This window comes from Sturnira hondurensis, unplaced genomic scaffold (genome assembly GCF_014824575.4).
Source record: "Sturnira hondurensis isolate 20B ecotype Veracruz unplaced genomic scaffold, ASM1482457v3 Scaffold0009560, whole genome shotgun sequence".
In the NCBI taxonomy this organism is placed as follows: domain Eukaryota; kingdom Metazoa; phylum Chordata; class Mammalia; order Chiroptera; family Phyllostomidae; genus Sturnira; species Sturnira hondurensis.
The window spans coordinates 148098-172305 of NW_028082191.1; the positions used below are offsets into that span (position 1 = coordinate 148098).

General features: G+C 38.9%; 1 protein-coding gene across 3 annotated transcripts in view; it reads left to right on the forward strand.

Moving 5' to 3' along the window:
- The first annotated feature begins 1912 nt into the window (after positions 1-1912).
- Positions 1913-24208, forward strand: part of MAOB (monoamine oxidase B) — a 150673-nt gene continuing 128377 nt past the window's right edge. Inside the window, exon 1 of one of the 3 annotated variants that reach the window (XM_037057249.1) lies at positions 1913-2101. In XM_037057249.1, the coding sequence (XP_036913144.1) occupies positions 2047-2101 (55 nt within the window). In that variant the 5' untranslated portion in view covers positions 1913-2046. Of the gene's footprint in view, positions 2102-18903; positions 18970-24208 lie in introns of those variants that run through there. The other 2 variants (XM_037057247.1, XM_037057248.1) reach the window with 2 other exon arrangements.

Sequence of the window (24208 nt, forward strand, 5' to 3'; positions counted from 1 at the left end):
TAGGGTGGGATGACAAGAATGCTTGCTTCAGCTTCTCAATTCACCAGACCTGGAGCCAGCACCCCATTGTAGCTAGCTAACCTGACCAAAAACACTATATATAATTATTTCTTCAAAAGTTACCCTACATTGCTTCTTTCCACTTTTCATTCTCAGATGTGGTTTTCCTAGTGGTCTGAAGAAATATACCTCTGTTTTAATTTGAGCCACCTCAGCTAAAACATGCTATGTTTTTTCTTTTCTTAAATTTATTTTTAAGTGTTTTATTAATTTTGATACTATAATGAATGGAATTTTTGAATTTTACTTTCTAATATTTTGACAATATATCAAGGATTACAATTGAATTTTTATCTTGGTCTCCTTTCAAGCAGTGTTTCTAAATGTACTTTTTAGTTATAATGATAGATTTCTCTTTTTTCCAGCTACAGTTTACATTTAATGTGGTTTTATATTAGTTTCAGGTTTACAGCATAGTGGTTAGACAATCACATGCTTTACAAAGTGACCTTGGCAATGTTTCCAGTACCCACCTGCCACCATTCATAATTGTTACATTATTGACTATATTCATTATGCTGTACTTTACATCCCCGTGACTACTTTGTAACCAGCAATCTGTACTTCTCAATCTCTTCAACCTTGTTACCCAGTCCCCCACCCTCCTGGTAACCCTCAGCCTGTTCTTTGTATCTATGAGTCTATTTCTGTTTTGTTTGTTCATTTATGTTGTCCTTTAGATTCCACACGTAAGAGAAATCATATGGTATTTGTTTTTCTCTGACTGACTTATTTCACTTAGCATAATACCCTCTAAGTCCATCCATGCTGCTGCAAATGATAAGATTTCATTCTTTTTTATTATATATATGTACCACTGCTTTTTTATCCACTGTATGGGTAGGCACTTGGGTTGCTTCCATAGTTTGACTATTGGAAATAGTACTGCAGTTGAACATAGGGTTGCATATATTCTTTCTAATTAGTAAACCTTTCTAATTATTACACTGTGTCAGTGTAATATTGTTGAATCAGTCTTATGTTTGGCAAAGCCATGATCCACTACCCACATCCCAGGGCCATAAATAACTCCCCTTGCTGTTTAAAGATGGGTCTCTAAATTCCACACTGCCCATCCAAGTCATTGCCCTTGCCACCACCAGTTTTCTAGGTTCCTACCTGAACAGCTTTTAACACTGACACATTGATTTGCTCAAGGAACAGTTGGTTATTTCAATCATTTACAAAAGTGTGGCAATACTAGAGAAAGTGTTTACAATACTAGAGAAGAGCCTTCCTAAGTTAATTGTGGGCATATGGGCAGGGGGACTGGGGAAAGAAGTGGATATTTGAAAGGAAAATGGGAAATCTGAGAATCCTACTCAAATATGTGCCAGGGTGATGGTAACACTGTGTGGTGGGTCAAAGTGCGTCTCAGAATTTTGCTGGCTTTTTTTTCCTTTCTGGCTTTTTATCTTGCCTTTGCCAGTCACTATTTTATCTCACTTTCCTCATGTGTAAAATGGGTTGTTGTAAGGTTCAACCGGAATCATGCAATAGGCTTGTAGGCTTTAGCCTTAGTAAGTAAGGTGCCTGGTACCTGGGAAGAGCTCAATTACTATTTGTTACTGTCTGTATTGCTCTATTCTGGGAGTAATTGAGGTGCTAGAGAAAGGCATCCCAAACTGCCATGTTCCCAACTCCAAGCTCAATCGTGCACTAGGGAGGATGATAGGAAAACACTGTGCAGAAGAAGGCCAAGGGGCGGTGCCTCCAGGAAAGGACTTTTGCAGGCCCCAGATCGGCTTCTCTACCCAGGATCTTACCCTTCTGCAGGTCTGAGCCCCGGAGCAGTGGGCGGAGGCAGCGGCCAGTGTTCCACCTTATGGGGCGGGGCGTGGACCTGCGGGAGGGACTCGCTCCCCAGCGTTTCCAGCCGGCAATCTAGAGGTTCAGCAGAGGCCGTAGTGCTTCGGTCAGTGCTGCGGGCGGGAGCCGAGACCCAGAGAGACCAGATCAGCTGACACCCAGGTGGCCTGGAGAGGGATGAGCATCATGAGCAGAAAATGCGACGTGGTCGTGGTGGGGGGCGGCATCTCAGGTCAGTTTCGGCTATGTGTCCTTCTTTTTGCTCCAGCACTCGGAGAAGTGAAGGCTAGGAGAGGCGTGCAAGTCTGCCAAGCGACAGGGATTGCGTTTAGGAGCCCTTAGATTCTCCATGCATGGGGGCGGGGGGATCTATCTAGTGTGTCCAGGGTGACGCACGGAACACTTCCTCAGGGGGAGTATTTGGTGCGCCCCTGAACAGAAAAGCATGGGGCTGGAAGTCTGTTGAAGGTATGAGGCTCTGACTTTCTGCCCTGGAAGGGTGCCAAATCTATGCTTGCTCTAATTTTCCAAGCAAGCGGTAAGGGGGAAGGCAGGAGAAGGACTCCTACTTGGGGTTAGCAAAGGTCTGTCACTTGCCCCAAGCGAAGATCAGTCACTTGCTCCAACCGGACCTGGGCACTCCACACCCACGCTTGGAGCAGGCATGCACCACAACATATGGTTATCCTGACATCAGGAAAATGGCCTTGAACAGCTCCCGGTTCAGGAAGAAGGGGTTGAACTCCGGGACAATCAATTGCCAAAGACTCTCCTGACCCTGATTCTCTGGGGTTCCATGATAGTCATGGTTCTACCTGGGGCTGCAGGACCTTCTTGGGAAATGTCTCTTGTCTCATACTCTCCTCCTCCCCCACCAACATGGGACAGCCAAACCACCCAGCAGGGCTGTTTTGGAAAAAACTTGGCCCTCTCTGGCCCAACCCATATTTGGCAGATATGGAGTCAGAGACTACCCTATGAGAAATGAAAGTGGGGGAGGGTGGCTGTTCACACAGAGGGGTTGCCAAAGACAGAAGTCAGAAGGAAGGATGTCAGTGGGGGATCCCACTCTCTAAGGAGGGTCAGTCAGAGCATATGGGGTGGGGCCAGTGAGAATAAACAATGCCTCCACAACAGCCTGTTTAACAAACCCCCAAGGATGCTTTCTCTCAACATCCAGGGCCTCCTGGTGCTTGTGCAACAATTAGGACACCCATTAATATGTTGGTGAAGACTTGCAGACCTCAGAGCCAGGGGTTGGTCTTGTTCCCAGTGAGGTCAGCAGGACAGAGGTGCTCTGACTCTGCTGTGTTTGTTGAGCAAACCACAGCATTGGATATTGGATGCTGGCCCTGACCCTGGGCACCTTCTTCCGCTTCAGCCTTCCTTACCTTAGAGTCAGATTTCAGGCTACCACTTCAGTCAGCCTGACCCTCTTGAGCTCACCCATGCTACACTTTGTGCCCAATGCTGCAGGTACACAGATGAATAAACACAACAGCATGTTGAAGTGGACCAAGACTATATAGATTTAGTTTTCTTTCAACATTTTTGATATTTTCTTTCCTGGAGGAACTTGGACTTAATAGCAAGTCTATCTAGGTATTTTAGAAAGTATTACTAAGTGCTTCTTGGTGCTACCCTGCAAAGCACTCCATCTAATGGAAACTGAAATTTCTCTTCTCAGGTCCTCAAAGTCTCTTTTGGTCCAAAGTATATCTAAAGGGTTCGGATTCTTTTATTCTCCCCCTACCCTTTATTTTGCTCTTCCTAATTCATACTCCAAGCCATCAAGCTCACTCAAGTTATTTATGTTAAACTCGTGGGAAGGATAGGGTAGGTTTAGCTATTTTTACAAAAAGTTATGAATCTCTACATTCACCCTCAAACTCTCAAAACCAGGGACTGCTGAGCAAATCTTCCTTCTCTCAAAAATATTACATAGAATAGGAATTGTTCTAAAAACCAAGAAAGTAGAGTTCCAAAGCTTTACTCATTGCTTTACCTACTATCTCAAAATCACGGCAACTTGTCAGGGATAGATTACAGGGTCACTGTGAAGATCAAGTGAAACAGTGAGTGTGAAGGTGGCTATGCAATTGTGATGTATGACACAAAGTCCTACAAAAGTTTTGTTTATTCAGACAATAACCATTAGAGTAGGCTGTGGTAAGGCATGCAAAAATGGATCACATTGTTACTGCCGTGGAGATTTGTCAATCCAGGAAGAGAGATGAGATACACAAACAAAGACAATGTAAGGTAGAATGCAGTACATACTACAAGAAGGGCCCATTAATTAATTCACTCATTATTCATTAATTTGATGAATATTTATTTCCTGTTCCACATTTTATCCCAAAGAAAATGTAAGGTGAATTATACAGGACCATTTCCTCTGGGGTGCTCACAAGTTGATGTGGAGGCAGAGTCATGAACAAACATTAATGATCTGTGATGACAGATTCTTCAGTAGGGCAAGCAAAAGGTCTAGAGAAAGTGACTGGAGAGAAAGTTGAACTCCATCTGGGAAAATCTGGGCAGACTTCACAGAGGAGGTGACAGTTGAAGTAGGTCTTAAAGAATGAATACGAATTCAATGGAGGACTAGATGAAGAAAGCATTTTAAACTAAGGAACAGCTTCAGAAGTGAGGAGGGTGGAGACATATGCAAAAAAAGTGAATGGTATTAAGAGGTATACATTTCCAGTTATAAAATAAATAAATCATGGGGATGTAATGTGCAGCATAGGGGATATAGTTAATAACATCATAATAACTTTGTATGGTAGCAGGTGGTTATTAGACTTATGGTGATCACTTTGTCAGGTACATAAATGTTAATCACTATGTTGTATACCTGAACTAATATAATATTGTATGTCAACTATAATATTTTTATTTTACTTTTTAAAGATTTTATTTATTTATCTTTAGAGGAGAAGGGAAGGAGAGAAGGAGAGAAGTATCAATAAATGGTTGCCTCTCGTGCATCCCCTGCTGGGAACTGGCCTGCAGCCCAGGCATGTGCCCTGACTGGGAATAGAACTGCGATCGCGTGGTTCTCAGGCCCACGCTCAATCCACTGAGCTACATCAGCCAGGGCTCAACTATAATATTTTAAAAGTTAATTTTATTTTATTTTTAATTTTTATGAAATTAATTAATTTAAAAAATTACAAATATGTGAAAGAACATGGTAGCATGCTTAGGAAACCTTGAGAACTTCAGTGTGGACAGCTGGGGTGGGTCTAGTAGAAGACCAAACTACAAAGGTCAGTTGAGATGAATTGTGGGGAATCTTGTATGTCACTTCAAAAGTTTAGTTCTTTCTGTGGTCATTGAATGGCTGCTGTGGATTTTTCATTCACAAAGTGACACCTATTGAGTGACAGTGTTAGCAAAAAGAGCCATGTAAGGAAGGGAATAGTAGATTGGGGGGAAAGATGGGACACCTGGAGGTGGAGGTGCTAGAAAGACACCAGGGAACGATGTCTAGCAGGTAGAAATGTAGGGAAGAAGTTGGGTTTACAGAGTTTTAGTTGAAGCCACTGAAATAAATAAAATCACCCAAACCAAGAGTGTAAAGAAGAGAGGAGGCCAGAACAGAACTAGAAGAAAGGATGCTTACTTCCACCACATGAAGGAAGATATTTAGTCACTCTCTATATGAGATGAGGAAACTAAGAAATAGAAAATACTTTATTAACCACAAATCTTAACTCAGATATCATTTCCCAGGGCATCCTTCCTGAATCCCTCCCAGATGGGATTAGATGCCTCTGTTTAACTCTCCTCTGCCACTTTGTTCTTTCCATAAGTTTTTAATTATTCATGTATTAGTATAATTATGTACAGACATACTTTGTTTTATTGCACTTTGCTTTATTGTGCTTTACAGATAGTGTGTTTTTTTACAAATTGAAGGTTTGCAGTAATCCTGCATCAGGCAAGTCTATTGGCACTATTTTTCCAACAAGTTCAGATGATAGCATTTTCTAGCAATAAAGTATTTTTCAATTAAGATATGATTGTATTTTAAAGATATAATGCTACTGTACACTTAGCACACTACCATATAGCATAAACAGAGCTTTTATATGCACTGGGAAACCATAAACTTTGTTTGACTTGCTTTCTTGTTATATTTTTTTTCTTGTGGTGGTCTGGAACAAAAACCCTTGATATATCTGAGGTATGCCTGTATATTCAATGGCTTTCTTTTTCACTAGACTGTAAGCCTCTGGATCCCAGAAAGGTATCTTGTCTCCTCCCCAGAAGACCCACAACCCCCAGCTCCAGAGCTCTGCCTAGACCAGTTAACACTCAGTAAATATGTTAAATTAGTGAACATTAAACCAATGCAGTAATAATTGATTGGATCCAAAACCCACACCAATTTACAAACAACCCTTTCACATTTCCTGCCAAATCACATTAAGAATAGGAAACAGAGTAGAATCAGAATTTTAGAATTAGGTGACTGATCCCATGATTTACATTTAAAACTGTCTGAATTTGATTCTTATTTTTAAACTTTGTTAATTATTAAACTTGGTACATTATGATCATGCACATGTGCTGATTTTTAAAGCTGTCAGCAAATTTTAATCATTCCCATTGAGATAAATAGAGCTGTTCTGGGGATATAGCTGGTTAATATATAACTTTGTTTTTTTTTTTAAAGATTTTATTTATTTCTTTATCTTTAGAGGGGAAGGAGAGAGGGAGAGAAACATCAATTATGGTTGCCTTTCGTGCGTCCTCTGCTGGGAGTTGGCCTGCAGGGAACCAGCCTGCAACCCAGGCATGTGCCCTGACTGGGAATCGAATCTCGATCCTCTGGTTCGCAGGCCCGTGCTCAATCCACTGAGCTACACCAGCCAGGGCATAACTTTGTTTTTTGATGCTTGAAAAAGTCCAAGAAAATTGTGAAACAGCTTTTTAAAAATATGTGTGCAATCTAGATGCAAACTTATTGATACACCCTTCATGTAAGGAGTAGATCATCTCTGGAGTGTTGGCAAAGTAGCTGCATTTTACAGATGGAACTGGACCACAGCACATTATGTCTGTTCTGATGCTTGGTTTTAATGTTTGGGCTGGTAGAACCATGGAAACTATCTTTTTCAATTCTGGAATGGCTCTTGCTCAGTTCTCAGAATAAAATCTAACAAAAAGGGAAACTTGAAGCAGAAAAGAGAAAGTGTGTGCTAGGCTTGAAAGAGAAGAATCAGCCATCTGAGTGTGGCAGGCACTTGGCTAAGGTCCTGAAAGAGTTGTAGCCAGCCTCCAAAGTTTTAAGGAACAACTGGCAGGTGATCTGTGTACTCAGGAGAGCAAGCTTGCTGCAAGCTGGCAGGACTAGTCTGGGCAGGGAGTGTCAGAGATGGCCCACAAGGGCTCACATAGCCCACCTGAGTGATTTAAAAAATAATAATTGTGGAAGTGCTTAGAAATTTGGCTATCCCATTCAAGGAGAGAACATAGAGAAGCTGTATGTGAAAGTAAAAAGAGCATATACTTTGCTGTCAAACAGATGCATTATCAATCCCATTTCCTCTACTGACCAGTGTGCCGCCTTAAACGTTCTATAACCTCTTTGTTCTTCAGCTGCCTCACCTGTAAGATGAGACTTTAAATGTCTTTATGGCAGAGGATTAGAAAGGATGAACATCAACAACTGTACACTGTGCTAGGATTAGACAAAATGTACATGAAGGACAGTACATGGAGGTCATTATGGGTACAGCTTGAACCTTTCTGGAAAATCTATCCTTGTTTAGCTTCTGGGGCCTCTAAAAAAATCTATTGGAGTAGAAGCAGACATTTTTGTGTAATCATATATTCCTTTTCACCAACCAATAGTGTTTCTTGCTGTGAGGCATTTATAAGGTGACAATAGGAGTTGAGGTATATGTACAGGCATCAACAGTTACCTGCCTGATTCCAGACACATCCTACCCCAGCCTGTCCTTTGATTTCATCTAGTGAGGAGCCTTAGAAGTGGAGGTTCACTGTGATTCTGGGACCCACTATATTCCTCATCAGGGGAAATTTTGAAAACCTAAGATATGTATTTCACCATCACTCTAGTCCAGCTCTAATTCTGATTTGGTCCTCACTTCAGCCACCTGACTCTCTTAATTATAAGTAACAGATGTATTAATAATAAATGATAATATTATTTATTAAATAATAAGTAAAGGTGGCACGTTGAGCACTGTCTACATGCTGAACAAGATGTTAGGAACTTGACTTTTCAGAGCAGTTCTGTGAGAGTTTAGAATGGCAAAACCCTGTTCATTCCACTTAATTCTACTACCTGGAGCACACTGGGAAGGGCCTGCTTGGTAGGCCATGTGAGCAGAGCCAGGTGCTACTAGAGTCACAATTTCTATGTCCCTACATTTTCTCAGAAGTCACTAAAACATGTTTGAGACTTGGGTTGGCTATTATCAATGGTTACAGGTTTTTTCTTTTTAATAAGATTTTATTTATTTATTTTTAAGATGGGGGAGAGAAGAGAAACATCAATGTGTGGTTGCCTCTTGTGCGCTCCCTACTGGGCACCTGGCCCTCAATCTAGGCATGTGCCCTGTCTGGGAGTCCAACCAGAGACCTTTTGGTTCGCAGACTGGCACTCAATTCACTGAGCCACACCAACAAGGGCAGTGGTGACCTTTCCTTTCTCCTCCACCTGGGTGTTAAGGTCTGGGCTCCCTATCCTCAGGGGCAGTGGTGGAACATAGAGGTTAAGATCATGGTGTCTACCCTGATTCCACTGCTAACTAGCTGTGTCACCTTGAGCAAAATCAATAACCTTTCCATGCCTTGGTTTTCTTATCTGGAAAATGGGAATAATAATGGTATCTATTTCAAAAGGAGTTGAGAGGATTGGAAGAAAATTCATGTAAAAAAGAAAAGAAAATTCACAAAAGGTGCTTAGAGTGGGGCTTGGCATCTGGCAAGCACAGAGTAGATGTTGGCTAGTATTGTTAATTGGGTTGATAAAATAACCAGCAACCACTAGCAGGTATGAAGTGCCAGTGTACCAACAGACTCTACTGTCAAACTTCGGATTGAGGAAGTGGCTAGTGTCCATGCATGCACATGCATATGCACACACTTGAAATACTATCATGTAACAGGGACAGGACTTCTCAGCCCTGCTTTCCTGGCTTGCATATGATTTGCTAATGTATTATAGATGATGAAAGAAAGCCAGCAGCTAAATTTAAAGGCAAAGCTTAAACTCTAGTTATTTTTACTATATTTAAGAGATAACTCTATCAAGAATTTTAAATGCAGAACACATACCTACATGAAGATTTCTAATTCACTTGGTGTTAACACTAGGATCACCTCAATGTTCCTTAATTTAGCGTTTGTTTCCCTAATGGATTTCTTCTTTTCCTGGTGAAACTGTAATTACAGGAGTAGCTATTTCCAGGCTTTTACCCTTTACTCATTTTCAGATCAGCCATTTCTTCTATAACAGGAACTTATAATGTGTTTGGATAACATTTGTTTACAGTTACATAGCTGCAAAGACACACATTGAGAGGATTTTTGTAAAGTGGTTACCTTATGCAACTTTGATGATATGTATGTCATCAAAGTTGTTTGAAAACGTATTATAGCTTATAGCTGAAAATTCAACTTGTTTTAATGGTTCTTGCATTTTTGACAATTTTTCCAGTGAACTTAAAGAGATCATTTAGTTTCTAACTTATCTTACATTTGAGAACTCAGTAGCACTTCATGTTACACTGACAAAATAAAATCCTTATCATGTTTTAGTGTCAAGAATTACTTTTCCAGATATCAATAATGACAACTAGTATGTTACCACCAAATTCTCAAATGTACATTTCTTTATTCCTGTCAAGATTGAAACTATATATGCATATGCACTTGACTGATATACATTGAATTAGAACATCTACAGTTTAAATAACATCTAAAATTACTGAATATTAAATTATTACAGGTGACAAGATCATAGGACAATGGCAGATGTCAGTCAGCATCTGGGACAAATGATATGTGTCTTGTTGCATGTGAACCTTCAGTTTTATCTATGGATTTGATGGCATTATATTTATGGCCTTAACAGTGTTCCATGAGTATCTCTATTACTAAATCTCATTTAAATTACTTGTTTAAACATCTGTAATCCCACACCTGACCATAGAGTTGACAAAATTTCAGGACTTTGTATGATTTATATCTCTATCTCTGGTGTTTAGAAGGGAACCCAGCCCACTTAGCCCCCAGAAATTGAATTAAATTGGTAAGGTCCCTTGAACATGACCATGGGTCTTCTTTGGTTTGGGGCCCAGAAAAGGTAAGCTCCACAATTAGAAACCTATTGAAAAAAATTGAGCCAATGTTTCATCTCCTGGAGGAAGCAGGATAACACAGAAGTTAAATGGTTCAAATCCTACCTATGTCCCTAATTGCAGCTTGGGTTCATTACCTACTTCCTCAGTCTCCAGATCCTCGCTTATAAAGTGGAGTGATGGTCCTGGGGCTAACTCCTGTAATGCTCAATAACCGTTAAATATGCTATTTTTACCAGTGAACTGATAGTACTTAATGGAGGGGATCCTGGAAATATACCAGATGGAATACTCTTCTATGTCTAAAAATTGAGCCAAATTTAGAAGCTGTGTTCAGAATGAGTGTTTTTATAACCATAAAAGAATGCTTTGGAGATTTACTCAGTTAAATGGGTAGCATTACTATTTTGGAAGGGCTCAAGTTTGCTAGGCTTAGTTTTTTAGTAATGTCTCTGCATAAAAGTCATTATTTACCTTAATATAGGGAGTATAATGGTATAAAAGTCTTGATTTTGAACATCCAAATCGCATATAACTCTTCTAAGCTAAAAAGAGTTTTGCTTTAGTAGGATCATTGGTGACTGAAGGTGCTGCAACCATCTTTAGAGTTTTTAGCTACTAGTGAGAACACCTGGTTTTCTGTCCAAGGGAAAACACACAAGAGAGGCCAAAAAGCTAGCTCTAGGACTCATAGCCACTTCTTTTGAATAAAATTACTGCCCTGGGGAATGTACCCCACATTTATGAGGAAGTGCAATTGAAACAATAACCTGACCGAATGGTGCTGAGTAGAGGTAAAAATCACTAATACTTTTAAAGCACTGTTTTTATGTTCTACTTTCATATTCACAAAATGGATCCATCTTCAACTCCTTCAGATGATTCAGTAAACAAAGGTACTATACAAAACCAAGTCCCAGTGGACAATGTTGATAAACCCAGCACATAATGGCATATTTATTAACTGAAGAAAGGTATAGAAAAAGGGTAAGACTAAGTTCTTACCTTAGGAAACAAGACCAGCACAAAAGGAGCCATTAATAATAATATATAATTGAGTTCTGTACTGTGGGTGGGATCCAATGGCTAAGTTACACAGAAGAAATCATTGAAAATCTAAGGAATTGGAGAAAGTCTCATTAAGAGAGTGTGTCATGAGCAAGGAAGCATCTCAGAGAGGAGTCACTGACACACCTTTGTGACTTTCCACAATGCCATGTTTATTGGGGAAGACCTCCCCAACAAGCCAATAGAGTTATACATAGGTTTCACACAGAAAAGGAGGAGGGCTTACTAGATAGAGCAAACAGAGCAAACATCTGGTGCAAAGTACTGATTACTGCAGGCCTCTGTAGATGGAGAGGCATGCATTGGTCTCAAGCCAAGAGGCTATAGTGGCAGCACACTTCTGGTGGAGCAGAAGTCCTCTCAGGCTTTGAGTGTGGCCTGTGGTACAACCAAGCTTGAACATGAAGTGGCTGCATCTCTAGGTTCTTATAGCCCACAGTGGGTGATGGTCATGTTCATATCAGTGTCCAGATGGAGTCTTTATCCAAGTGTCTAGACTTGTGGTTTTATGTGATCTGGGCCCATGGGGCATTCCCATTACACTCTATTACTTCACTCCTGGGCATCATGCCACTTGACATAACTGGCATGGCTGACAGTGGCTCCATATTGGATTAACAAAGGTATCCGAAAAATCTGCTCTGCTCTTGCTCTGTAAAAAGTAGAACTCAAACAGGTCTTTTTAAAAAATATATCCTCACCTGAGAATGTGCTTATTGACTTTAAAGAGAGGGGAAGAAAGAGAGGGAGGGAGAGAGGGGGAGAGATAGAGACCGACAGACATTGACTGATTGTCTCTCACAGGTGCCCTGACCAGGGACCAAACTGCAACGTAGGCATGTGCCCTAACTGGGAATCAAACCTGTGACCTTTTAGTTTAAGGGATGACATTCCAACTGAGCCACATTGGCCTGGGCTCTAATAGGTCTTGAAAAACAAAAAAGATTTGGGTGGGTGGACAAGAAGAGACAGTCTTTAAAGTTTAGAAGACACCTGGCTGGTGTAGCTCAGTGGATTGAGTGTGGGCTGTGAACCAAAGGGTCACTGGTTCGATTCCCAGTCAGGGCACATGCCTGGGTTGCAGGCCAGGTCCCCAGTGGGGGATGGGTGAGAGACAACCACACATTGATGTTTCTCTCCCTCTCTTTCTCCTTCCCTTCTCCTCTCTCTAAAGGTAAATAAAATCTTTAAAAATAAAGTTTAGAAGAATAGTATAAATCATAGAGACACAATAAGTAACAGCTATTTCTGTTTATATGAAGGTAGAAATCTCAGCAAGACTAGAATAATAAGATGGGGAGACAGGGTAATAAGGTTAATAAAAAGAGAGCAGGATCAAATGATGGCATATTGAAAAGCAAAGGTAGTAGTTAGATTTTTCCCTGTGGTTGGAAATAGGGAGCCATTGAAAATTTATGCTATAAAGATAAGGTGAGCAGTTATGTGCCTGATAGGTGAAAGAGGGTAAACCTAAAAGCCAGGGAAGCCAAAAGATAGGTAGAAGAAGTTCAGGAACAGATTGAGAGGTGATTAGCTGATTATAGTGAGTTGGGTTATCTCAACCCTCAAGGAAAGTTGCAAAAGGAAGAGGCAGAGGGGAGGCAAGAATGGGAAGGAGGTCTTCAAACGCATGCTTTGCTTTCTTTTATTTTGCTGAGAGTCCACCTAGAAAAGAAGTATCACAAAAAATAATGTTTTCCCTCAAAAGTTTTATCATTAGAATTAAAGGACTTGACATCATTTAAAATTTTTGCTTAAAAATAAAATCAGAGATCTTTCTAAGGGCTTTGACCCAATTTACTAAATGACAAACACACATCTTGGGTAATCTCAAACACAAAGTGAATGGTTAATCCTATTTGTTATATAAAAGTTGTCATTGAAACCAGTTTTGTGACAGAGGGCACAATCAGAAAGCATATATGGTTAGGTCTGACCTTTCAAATATTTGTCATGTTATCAGAGTCCCCATTTAATAGCATCTTAAATGTAATATTCTAGTTAATTCTACATAATGTCAGAAGTTTAAACTCTTGATCTTGTTAGTCATCTCTTACCAAGGCCATTTCTATTTTATTTTTAATATACTTTATTGTTTATGCTATTGTAATTGTTCCATTTCCCCTCTTTATTCCCCTCTGCCCTGCACCCCCACTCCCACCCACATTCCCCACCCTTAGTTCATGTCTATGGGTTATACATATAAGTTCTTTGGCTTCTACATTTCCTGTACTGTTCTTAACAAAGGCCATTTATCACTCCAGTCCCATCATCATTTGTCAGAATTGTAAAATGGTGAAGGGGACCTATTAGGTCTATAGTGTTATTTGCTCTCCTTCCAGTCTAAGTAATCCTGCCTTTTGTTTTATCTTGAAAACATTTCCAATGATTTTTTTTACGCTGAATTTGGAATCCCAACCTCATCTTTTGGAGTTGGAGCTACTTTTAATTCCTGTGTTTCTGTCTTAAACTGCGTCTTTATAATCATATTCATTAATTGCATCTCCTTTTGGGGGGTAATTTTCAAGTTTTCTACTGGAAAGAGCAACAAGCTCTTTGGGAGAGTTTTTGTTGACCTCCTGACCTCCTTTTCAGATAACACAGGCTACAGTGAGGAATTAATAACCAAATTAATTAATAACCAAGATTCCCTCAAAATTTTTAAGAACACCACTCATGTAAATGAAAGATGAGCTCATATTCCTTATTGGTGATTTACAGTTTAAGGATTTTTTTTTGAGAGGTGGGAGTATTTTTTAATAATGTGAATTTCAGAAACAGTACTTATTATGAAAATGTATAAATTAGAGAAAAGGGAAAAAAGAAAATGAAAATTATCTTTAATTTACCTTAGAAAAAAACTAACTACTGTTACTATTGCAATCTATATTTTACTTTTGCACACAATTTGTTGTATATATCACATCATTGGTAGCCCTTTTAAAATAAATAATAGCATATTATGAATGTTTAGTTATGTCTTAGGTACTCTTTTATTATACAATCTTGATAACTTTATGTTACTTCATAAGATAATATTTCATTTATTCAAGCAATCTCCTATTGCTAAACACCTGTATTTCTAAATTTCTGCTATTTTAAAGCTATTAGAAATAAAAGGCATTGTGCATGACTCTGATTATTTCTTTAGAAAATTCATAGACATAAATGTTGATGATCCTTTGAAGGTATTTAAAAAGAGTTGCAAAATTGTCATCTCAAGAAAGTTTTAGCAATTTTCTTCATGGTAGAATTTTAATAATGGGACTTTTAATTACTTCAAAAGGAAACCAACATTGCCCCCATCCCAAAACAATACAGAGAAAAATCATTGTTCTTCAGCAGTTTGCACTTGTAACTTAATGAAGTTGTAGGTACTAGAAGTTACAAATATCTTTAGTTTTATAAAAGTTCACTGGTGGCAAATTTTGTTCTCTACAATATGTTGGCAAAGTGATTTTTCATATCTGTATTACTATTTACTAAGTATGTATATGTATAATTTTTAAATTTTATTTAAAACATTTTTTCTTTTATTGATTCTTGAGAGAGAGGAATGTAGGGAGAAAAAGAAGGGAGAGAAATATCAATGTGATAGAGAAACAGCAATCAGTTGCCTATTGCATGTGGCCCGACTGTGGACTGAACCTGAGATTCATGCATGTCCCCTGACAGGGAAGTGAACACATGACCTTTCAGTTTGCAGGATGACAACCAACTGAACCACACTGGCCAGGGCTTATTTTTTTATAATACTTTAAAAATTTTGGATGCCATTCATCCTGTGCTTTGGATGCCATTAATTAGATACTTGTGTTTTCTTTCAACACAGAAAAGAAACATCCTATAATAAATCATTTTCTATGATTATTTTACCTATCTATATAAGACATGAATATAGCCTTTGTCTGCAGTCTATTATAACAGATGATCAAAGAGCTGTTTCCTGTTTAAACCTTAATTTCCTCTCTAGTTCACATTGAAATCCTATAATAGATTGTAATTTATTTAGGAGTCATGTAAGATACAGTTGACTTTGAGAAAAGCCCTTTTATTCTATGTCAGTCACAATGAAATAGTCCTTGTTAAGCACTGATAATAAGTGCACATAAAGGCATACACTCAAATGAATAATATATGTTCATCAAATGGGTTTTCCTATTTTGTGTCTTCAGTGGAGAAAAAGAAGTCATGTTTGCTCATTTATTAATGATTGATTGATTCCTTTATTCAATATACCCTTATTAATTGTCCTATTTACCAAACATCAGGTTAGGTGTGGAAATATACAGATGGGAGGGGCACATCAAACAGAGGGTGACAAATGCTGAGGGCTGGTGGGAAAGGACCCAAATAAAGTTCATTTGGTTCAGATAACACAGAGGAGAGGAGAATAGCAGCTTCACCTCAGGGCCTTAAAGGACCTGAAGAATGATTTGGTGATAGGAATTATTGGAAAGATAATCAGCCAATTTAAATATTCTTCTTTAAAATATAGCTTAAGTCGTTGAAACTCAAATCCATGCTCTAAACAGGGATTTCCCAACCTCTGGGCTGTGGACTGGTACTGGTCTGTGGCCTGTTAGGAACCAGACAAGACAGCAGGAAATGAGCAGTGGGCAATTGAGTAAAGCTTTCCTTGCATTACCACCTGTTCCCACCCCACTTATTCCGTTCCCCGTCTATGGAAAAATTGTAGTCCACAAAATTGGTCCCATGTACCAAAAAAGTTGAGGACCACTGCTCTAATACACACAGGGCACTAAAATTTCAGTTCCTTTATTTTTTTTCTGTTATCCCTAAAATGGCAGTGTAGGACAGTGCTCTCTTCAGGACAGTTAGTCCCCCATCTCCTGAGAGTGTTGACTGGTGCTGGTTCTCAGCTGAGCCCCTCCCTGGAATTTGTCCTTGACTGAGAGGAGCTGACTCACCCAAGGGAATGCCTCTTCCCTGGGGTCACCCTACAACAGATATGGAGATATAGAGACCTGGCCCCCTTGCTCAATTCATGACAACTCTGAAGGATAATCTCAGCTGTGGAGCTTGTTGTAGGATTGAGTGGGGTGTCCATAATGACTGTCTCTGTTCATCTCCTCCTCTGCTCAATCCTGCTTTTCTTACTGCTTTGTATGTATTGAACCCTGATAAAGCATCTACATGCAAATTTTTCTTAAAGACTGCCTGCCATGGACCCTAATCTAGACATACAATGATTGAACAGCATTTTTGTTCTGCATGTCAGAAGGTGCTCTAACCATGAAGCTTCAGTAAGTTGGAGGTGGATGCCATGAAAGGACTTCGGCTTTTTTAAGAGGCCAGAAGCCAAAAAGGCCTAGGGACAGTGCTAAGTCACAGCATTTTGAATTGGCATGTCTAGAGATATGACCTTCTATGTAATTCACCAAATGATGTAAGGGCCAGGAAAAAATGTAACATGATATATATGGGACTCCCAAAACTCTGAATTTACTTATAAAAATGTATATTTATTCTTATATGTTTAAACTTCAGTCACCTTCAAAGTATTCTTCATTTGATGCAATACACCTATTGAGACTTTTTTCCAGTGCTCAAAATAGTTTTTTAACTCATTGATTTTGATGCCTTTTTAGTCCTTCTGCTGTTTTTTTTTTGTTGTTGTTTTGTTTTGTTTCACCTCTTCCATATTGGCAAAGTGTTTCCTTTGAGGACTTTTTTCTTCTGGGGAAACAAAAAAAAAGTCGCTCAGAGGTCCTGCTGTTTTAAGTCAAAAACTGCTGATCATTGAGCGTGGTGTGGGCAGGTGCACTCATAAATCACCCCTCATGAAATGGGCAAATGTGTTGAAAGAGTCTTCAAAAAATTAACTGAAGCTGAATGCAGCCTTTCACAACAACCCCAGCTAGTACACTGATACAAATGGGTTCCTATAACACTCAACAAGTGGGGTAAACCTGTACTATAAAGGACCCACCCTCCAGAAGATAATTCTGGTTTTGGGGGGGATTCCACCACATATATATGAGGTCTATCTGGAAAAAGTCCAGGTATTGTTAATACAGTTAGAATGGCTTGCGTGACATAGATATAAACAGGCATCCGAGGAGAGTGGACTAGAACATGCATGCAGAAACAATGATGACTTCACTGTACTAGTCAGTGGGGGAGGTAGACACCGTTAAGTGAGCATGTGTACTCTGTAGCCATCACATTCAAAATGGCTGATCGAATAGAGCAATGAATCTGCATCAAAGTTTGTGTTAAGCTTGAACATTCCCCTCACGGAAACTCTTTAGATGATTCAGATGGCTGCAGCTATGGGCGACTGGTGATTAGCGGCTTCATTAAAACAACACACCTGCTCATATATCATGTCTTGTGCAGAATTTTTTGATGAAACATCAGATCACTCAGGCAACTCAGCCCCCTTACAGTCCAGATTTGGTGCCTTGTGATTTCTGGCTTTTCCCAAAACTAAAATCACCTTTGAAAGGGAAGAGATTTCAGACCATCAATGAAATTCAGGAAAATATGATGGAGCAGATGATGGTGACTAGGAGAACTGTGTGAGGTCCCAAGGTGCCTACTTTGAAGAGGACTGAGGCATCATTGTCCTATGTATAATGTTTCTTATATCTTGCATCTCCTTCAATAAATGTCTCTATTTTTCATATTACATGGCTGGATACCTTCTGGAGATATATGTGTGCATATGCATATACATATATGCATATATATAGTTTTAGTAATTTGCTATTGTTTTTACAGCTGGGTAAAGGAGACAATTGTCTTTAGAGTATGTTTAGGATGAGTTAGAAAGGCAAGAATTCTGTCCTTTGGGTTCTGGAGATTCTAAACAGAGGTGTCCCTTAAAATTGTAAGCACATCACTGTGTGGGGTAACTAACACCTCAACTGCTGAGTTGTGTGATTGATGTACATCAGAATGGTGAGACACTCAAGGCAAGGTGCTTAGGATCCAGCAGTGCAGAGTAGCTGGGAAACAAAGATAGACTTTCCCTACCAGATCATTTTCTTGAAGATAATTAGAAATGCATACAGAAGGGCAGGGACTGTATGTAATTCAGAATTATATAAACTCCAGTGGTGAGAACAATATTCCAGGGAGAGAAAAAGACAAAGAAACAAATCATGTCCTTCTCAGACCTGTGAAACCAAACCAGGTAGAGCTAGACTACTAGTATTGTGATGACATTCTTTGAGTATTCTCTTCTCTAACAGAAAAAGAAACAAAGTACATTAATTATGGAAATGTCTGTAAAAAGGAAATTGTGGGCTAGTTTTTAATCCTGTGATTCAGCCTTTTATATCTACTATCTACCCAAAATCTTAGCTGGCAGCATGCCAATGTATCTCCCTTTGTCTGCTGCTAGTCTTTCATTTAGAAACATGAAGTCAGTGCCTTCTATGTGCTAGATGCTAAGAGTAAGCAATCAGGAAACAGTTGAAGCTTAATGCATGCACACACACTAAACATGTTAAATTATATTTCCTGTGCCTATTAATTGCTGGCTCATGCAAAAATATGTACCTTTTAAATAGAAGAAAAATTTGTGTCCTTTAAAGTAGCTCACCTTTGAAGTTAGAATGGATGCTAAGATAATTTTGGTTTTATTTTCCAGTTGTGTCCTCTGCTAGCTTTTTTGGTCTTACTCATAGATAGTGTGATATTCCTGGCTTTTTGAGAGGTAAGTAGAATATCATACTTGCCTTTTATGTTATCTGACATTGGGCTGCACATAGGAGTGGTTAGAGTCTGAAAGCAAATCACATGGTCCTAGTTGGTAAAAGACAGAACATCCATAATACACTACCTGTGATCTGATTTTCTCCCTTTCTCACTTTCCTTCTGATTTAAGGAGAATGTGTCCATGGGAAAGTTGAATTTTCTGTAGATAAATTAGTCTACCAGTCCACAATATTGAGCTTTCAGTGGACAGCTCTGAGAAATAGGGAAGAGTACAAAGAGGTTGAGATGATTGTAACATAAGGGAGGGAAAAACATTTTGTGTGCAGAAGAAAAATTATTTGGAGTTTATGCTTGCTTTATTTCTGGGTTTTAGTTTGTGAGCACAAAACTATGAGAAGCTGGTGAAAATTAAAAAACTTTTTATCTTATTGTATTCTTTTAAAGGAGGCTTTGTGAAGAGTAAAAGGTGATGGAAGGAGACTTGATTTGGAATGGTGAACACACAATACAGTGTACAGATAATGTGTCATTAAATGGTGTACCTGAAACATGTACAATTTTGTTAACCAGTGTCACCCCAATAAATTCAATAACAAGAAAAAAAATAAAATGTAAAAACATCAAAGAGTGAAGGTATACTTCAGTAAACAGGTGTCTTTTAAATCTGGCTTCTTTCCCTATAGATGAATTTCTTTGAAAATGGTTGTCACATTTAAAGATTGCTTGAGAATAAGTTTAAACCAATCTTCAAAATTAAAAGCTTTAGTGAATTTTAAATTTCCAAAGAATATATGTGTCTGTCTGTGTTAAGATGTTTAAATACCTTTTCTTAGAAAATGGGGATTTAAAAAATATTAGCACTTAGAATTTAAACCAGTCTTCAAGTCATGCATTCTATGTATAAAATCCTGGCATTGTTTTTTAAATATTTTTTGAAATACAGTGTATGAAGACTTCAATGACAATGAAAAATGATATTTGTGAGTAATTCATAAACTGGGAGTTTATTCAGTCTTCCTGTGAAAATAATGGCAACTACGTGCGAAGAACAAACAAAATTCTTATTCAAAATAGTAGTAACAATATCTGCTTCATATTTCTAAGGGCACTTGGTTCTATATAATTCTTGTAGACATAAAAGAGGCAATATTAGATTTTTCTTTCTTGACAAATACATCCTTCCTATAGAGTAGTTTGTATAGTGTCTTGATTTGTATAATTGTACATAAAGGGGAAGGTCAAAAAAGGATGAAGAGTTGAAACACATGTTGAGGGTTTGTATTATTCTCACACTGTTACTTGTCTAGTTAAATATTTGTTTTATATCTTTGGCCTTTGAGCCTTGTGGCAGAGGGTGTTTGGACCTTATAAATACCTATTTAACTAGTAGTGTTTTCCAAACTAATTTCCACAATCTAAGAAAACATCTTCCAGCTTTTCATGTTATGTATTAACCAGGAATTTTAAAACATCCCTTCTCATAAAAGTTCCCTGTTTCCCTCCTACTTGTCTAGCTGCTCCTTCAGACTCCTTTGCCTACTCACTTCACCTACAGTGTTCTGTTTTGAGAAAGAAAACCACTTTCAGACCAGTTTTCAAACTGACATCCTTGACATTTGTAGTGGACACTGTAGGATTCTTACCATCCCCTCTGGTACCTATTCCCATACACAGAGGCTTATGGCTTCTAACTGCTGCAAGTCTTTGTTTGAGTACTTTCTCTGGCCAATGGAAACTTCTCACCTCCCATCCAGGAAAGACAAGCAGTGGGGTATAGTTAATGCCCTCAGGAACAGTCATCGCTTAGGGCTGACAGGATAAATAACCCAACTTCCTCACCTCTTAGTTGGAATCATTGAGACATGTTCCACACAGTCTCTCAGAGGCCCCCAGTGGGATCAAGTTCCTGTGCCCACATTGGCAGCCTGCTTGTTACTGCAGCCCTTATTGCCTACCTACTTTCCCTTGACTCATATCCCCCAGAGTCTATCAGAACTTTTTGAGACCACCTCCCAAATAAACTAGTGACACCCAACTCCTTGTTTCAAGGTCTATTTTTGGATACTAGATATGAGATACTTTCTAATTTTTTGAGGAATCTCCATATTGTTTTCCATAGTGGCTGCACTGACTTACAATCCTGCCAACAGTGTGTGAGGGTTCTTTTTTTTCTCCACATCTCCATTTTCAAAATATAGCTCAGATCTGTTCACCTCACTGTCTCCTTGACCTGGAGTTCCTCATATGGACCACAGTAGTTCCCAGAGTCTGCTTATTTACACTCTATCATTCAGGCCAGCCCTTCTTCAGTCCACTATTTTCTTTCATTGTGATAATATATATAGTAAAAAACATACCATTTGAACTATTTTAATACAATTTAGCAGTATTAAGTACATTCATATTGTTGTGCAACCCTCACCACCATCCAGCTCCAGAATTTTGTCATCATCCTAAAGTGAAACTCTGTGTCCATTCCTTACATTACTCTACCACTGGAAACCCTCATTCTACTTTATGTCTCTGTGAATTTGTACTTTGGAAACTTCACATAGGACAATTAATCCAGTATTTGGTGCTTTCTTGTCTGGCTTATTTTACTTAGCATAATGTCTTCAGGGTTCATCCACCCAGTCCACTCTTACACTGAAGGAAGAATAATGTTTTCAATGAAAAAAATTCTAGGCTTCACAAAAGTGGTTATTGTTGTCATGAAGCCAATAAAGTTGTTCAAAGACAAAGTTGGTTATCTACTGGCTTTACCCCATCCTAATCCTTCTGAGGTGACCCCTGACCCCTGCCAGGCTTGCATGTGTCATTCTAGACTTTTCTTCTGGTAGGGCAATCTTTCTAAAATACAAATCTCATGAGGTCATTCCTTTGGTTCAAATCCTTTAGTGGTCTCCTGTTCACCCCAAGATAAAGTCCAAAGTGATAAATGTGGCTTAGATACACTGCATACCTGAGCCCTGCCTGCCTTGACAGCTTTATCCCCCACCATTTTCTTTCATCTGCTCTGCAATCACAATGGCCCACTTTGATGTCCTTGAATAACCTATCAGAGTCTATGGCCTTTGCACTTGCTCTTCTCCATGTGGAATTTCTTCCTAACTCTCCTCCTTTCCACGTATCACTTTGGTAACTCTTGATGATCTTCCCAAATTTATTTAAAATCTCACTTTTTCGGGGGGGGGGCTGTCGTTCTCTGATAGCCTTCTGCAAAGTACACTGCATCTCCCAGCTATACCTTTCTGGCACCTTGTTTTATACCTTTTCTGCCTTTCCTGTTAAAAGCCCCCAGGGGCACTCTGTCTATGTTCTTCATCACTTGCCACAGTGCCTGCACCTAGTAGATTAATAGGAAATATTGCTTGGCTCATTAAATCTTTCTTTGACAACTAAATTTAGAACCTTGGGTTTTAAATTGCATTTAAATTGTGTTTTTCCTCTTTTCTGAGTTTCTTTAATATAATGGTTATGATGGATTAATAACCATTAAAGCACCTTGTTGGCTAGGAAAATTGTATTTTTTAAATTAAAAAAAAGATTTTGTTTATTTATTTTTAAAGAGAAGGAATGGAGAGAGAAAGAGAGGGAGAGAAACATCAATGTGTGGTTGCCTCTCACGTGGCCCCACTGGGGACCTGGCCCGCAACCCAGGCATGTGCCCTGACTGGGAATCAAACTGGCGACCCCTTAGTTTGCAGACCATGCTCAATCCACTGAGCTACACCAGCCAGGGCCGAAAATTGTATTTTTAATGAACAAGTGTCCTCCTTTTCCCTGAGTTGTCTTGTCACATTTTTGACATTCATGTCCTCAACACTTACGCAGTTGCAACTATGGCTCTCACCTACCCTCATACAGGCCACAGTCCCTTATCTGCATTTCCCAAATGGTCAGAGGTATGAAAATTGAAAATATTTTCTGGATCTTCCAGCAAAACCTGAGCAGGACTGATGCATGTGCTTTGCTATTTGTCATATAGGGTTGGGAAAAAGTAGGTTTATCATTGTTCATATGGAAAATAATACAATTAATAAAGAATAAATGTAAGAATAAACTGTTTCACATACTCACAACTGTAAACCTACTTTTCCCCTTCCTGTATGTTACTACAGACATAAAAATGTAGTAATTTAAGGGTGGGTTTCCCAATTGTCATTAGGACTAGTACATAAAATATGCCTATGTACTTTTTTATCTCTCTCAAATCTGAACAATTCAAAGCTTTGAAATTCATTTGGTTCCAAGACTTTCAAATCATTGAATTATTTGCAAACATAAGTTATGAGGATGACATACATTGGAAAATATAGTACCTAAAATGAGACAGTTATACACTTGTTATGTGCATCATGAGATTTTTGTTTATTATTTGGTGAGATTTACTTTTGCTTATCACATGGTTTATTGTTTTCAGAAAAGACATAATATTCTCACCAAACTTTTCAGCCAAAATTTAATATGTAGAAGTCCCAACAATACTTTCCTATTTTACACTGTCAATACTTTTATAGCTGTGCTTCCATGGTGTCTGTTTTTCTATCCCTCTGAGTAGTGCTGTTATACCAACTGAACCCCAGAGGACAAGGAAGGTTCCCTACTCTCATGGTTTGCTGATTCTGGAACCTTCTGGTCTCAGCCAGTTGTGAAATCCCTTCTCTGCTCTTCTGAAGCCCTTGTTGCTGTTTCCATGGGATGGAGACACTGCATCTGACCCTTTCACAGTGTTGCACTGTGAGCTGCTCCTTCTATACATGTAGACTGAAGCCTCAGAGTCCTCTGTTCTGAGCCCCAAGAGCAGACAGTCACGCCAGAGACCCCTGCTCCGAAGGCCACCACATTTCCCATGCAACCTGGCATATAAAGATTGGTGCCAGTTATTACAGAAATGTAGGGAAGCTGGGCATTATTTGTAAACATAATTCAACAAAATCTAATTCTAAATCTACCTCTGTGGTTAAATATATAACCCCAGAAAAAAATTTAATGACTTAACCAATTGTCATTTCTGATCATTCTTTTTTTTTTAATTAATAGATGGTATTTTATTTATTTTATTTTATTTTTTTAATTTTAATTTTTATTTAATTCTTGTTCAAGTACAGTTTTCTGTCTTATATTCCCAGCCCTGCCATTCTAATGGGGCATGACAAGGATATTATTTGAGAAGGGAAGAAAGAGTAATAAGTATCTTGCCTTGGGTTACCCTAGAAATTGATCTTGAAACAGGA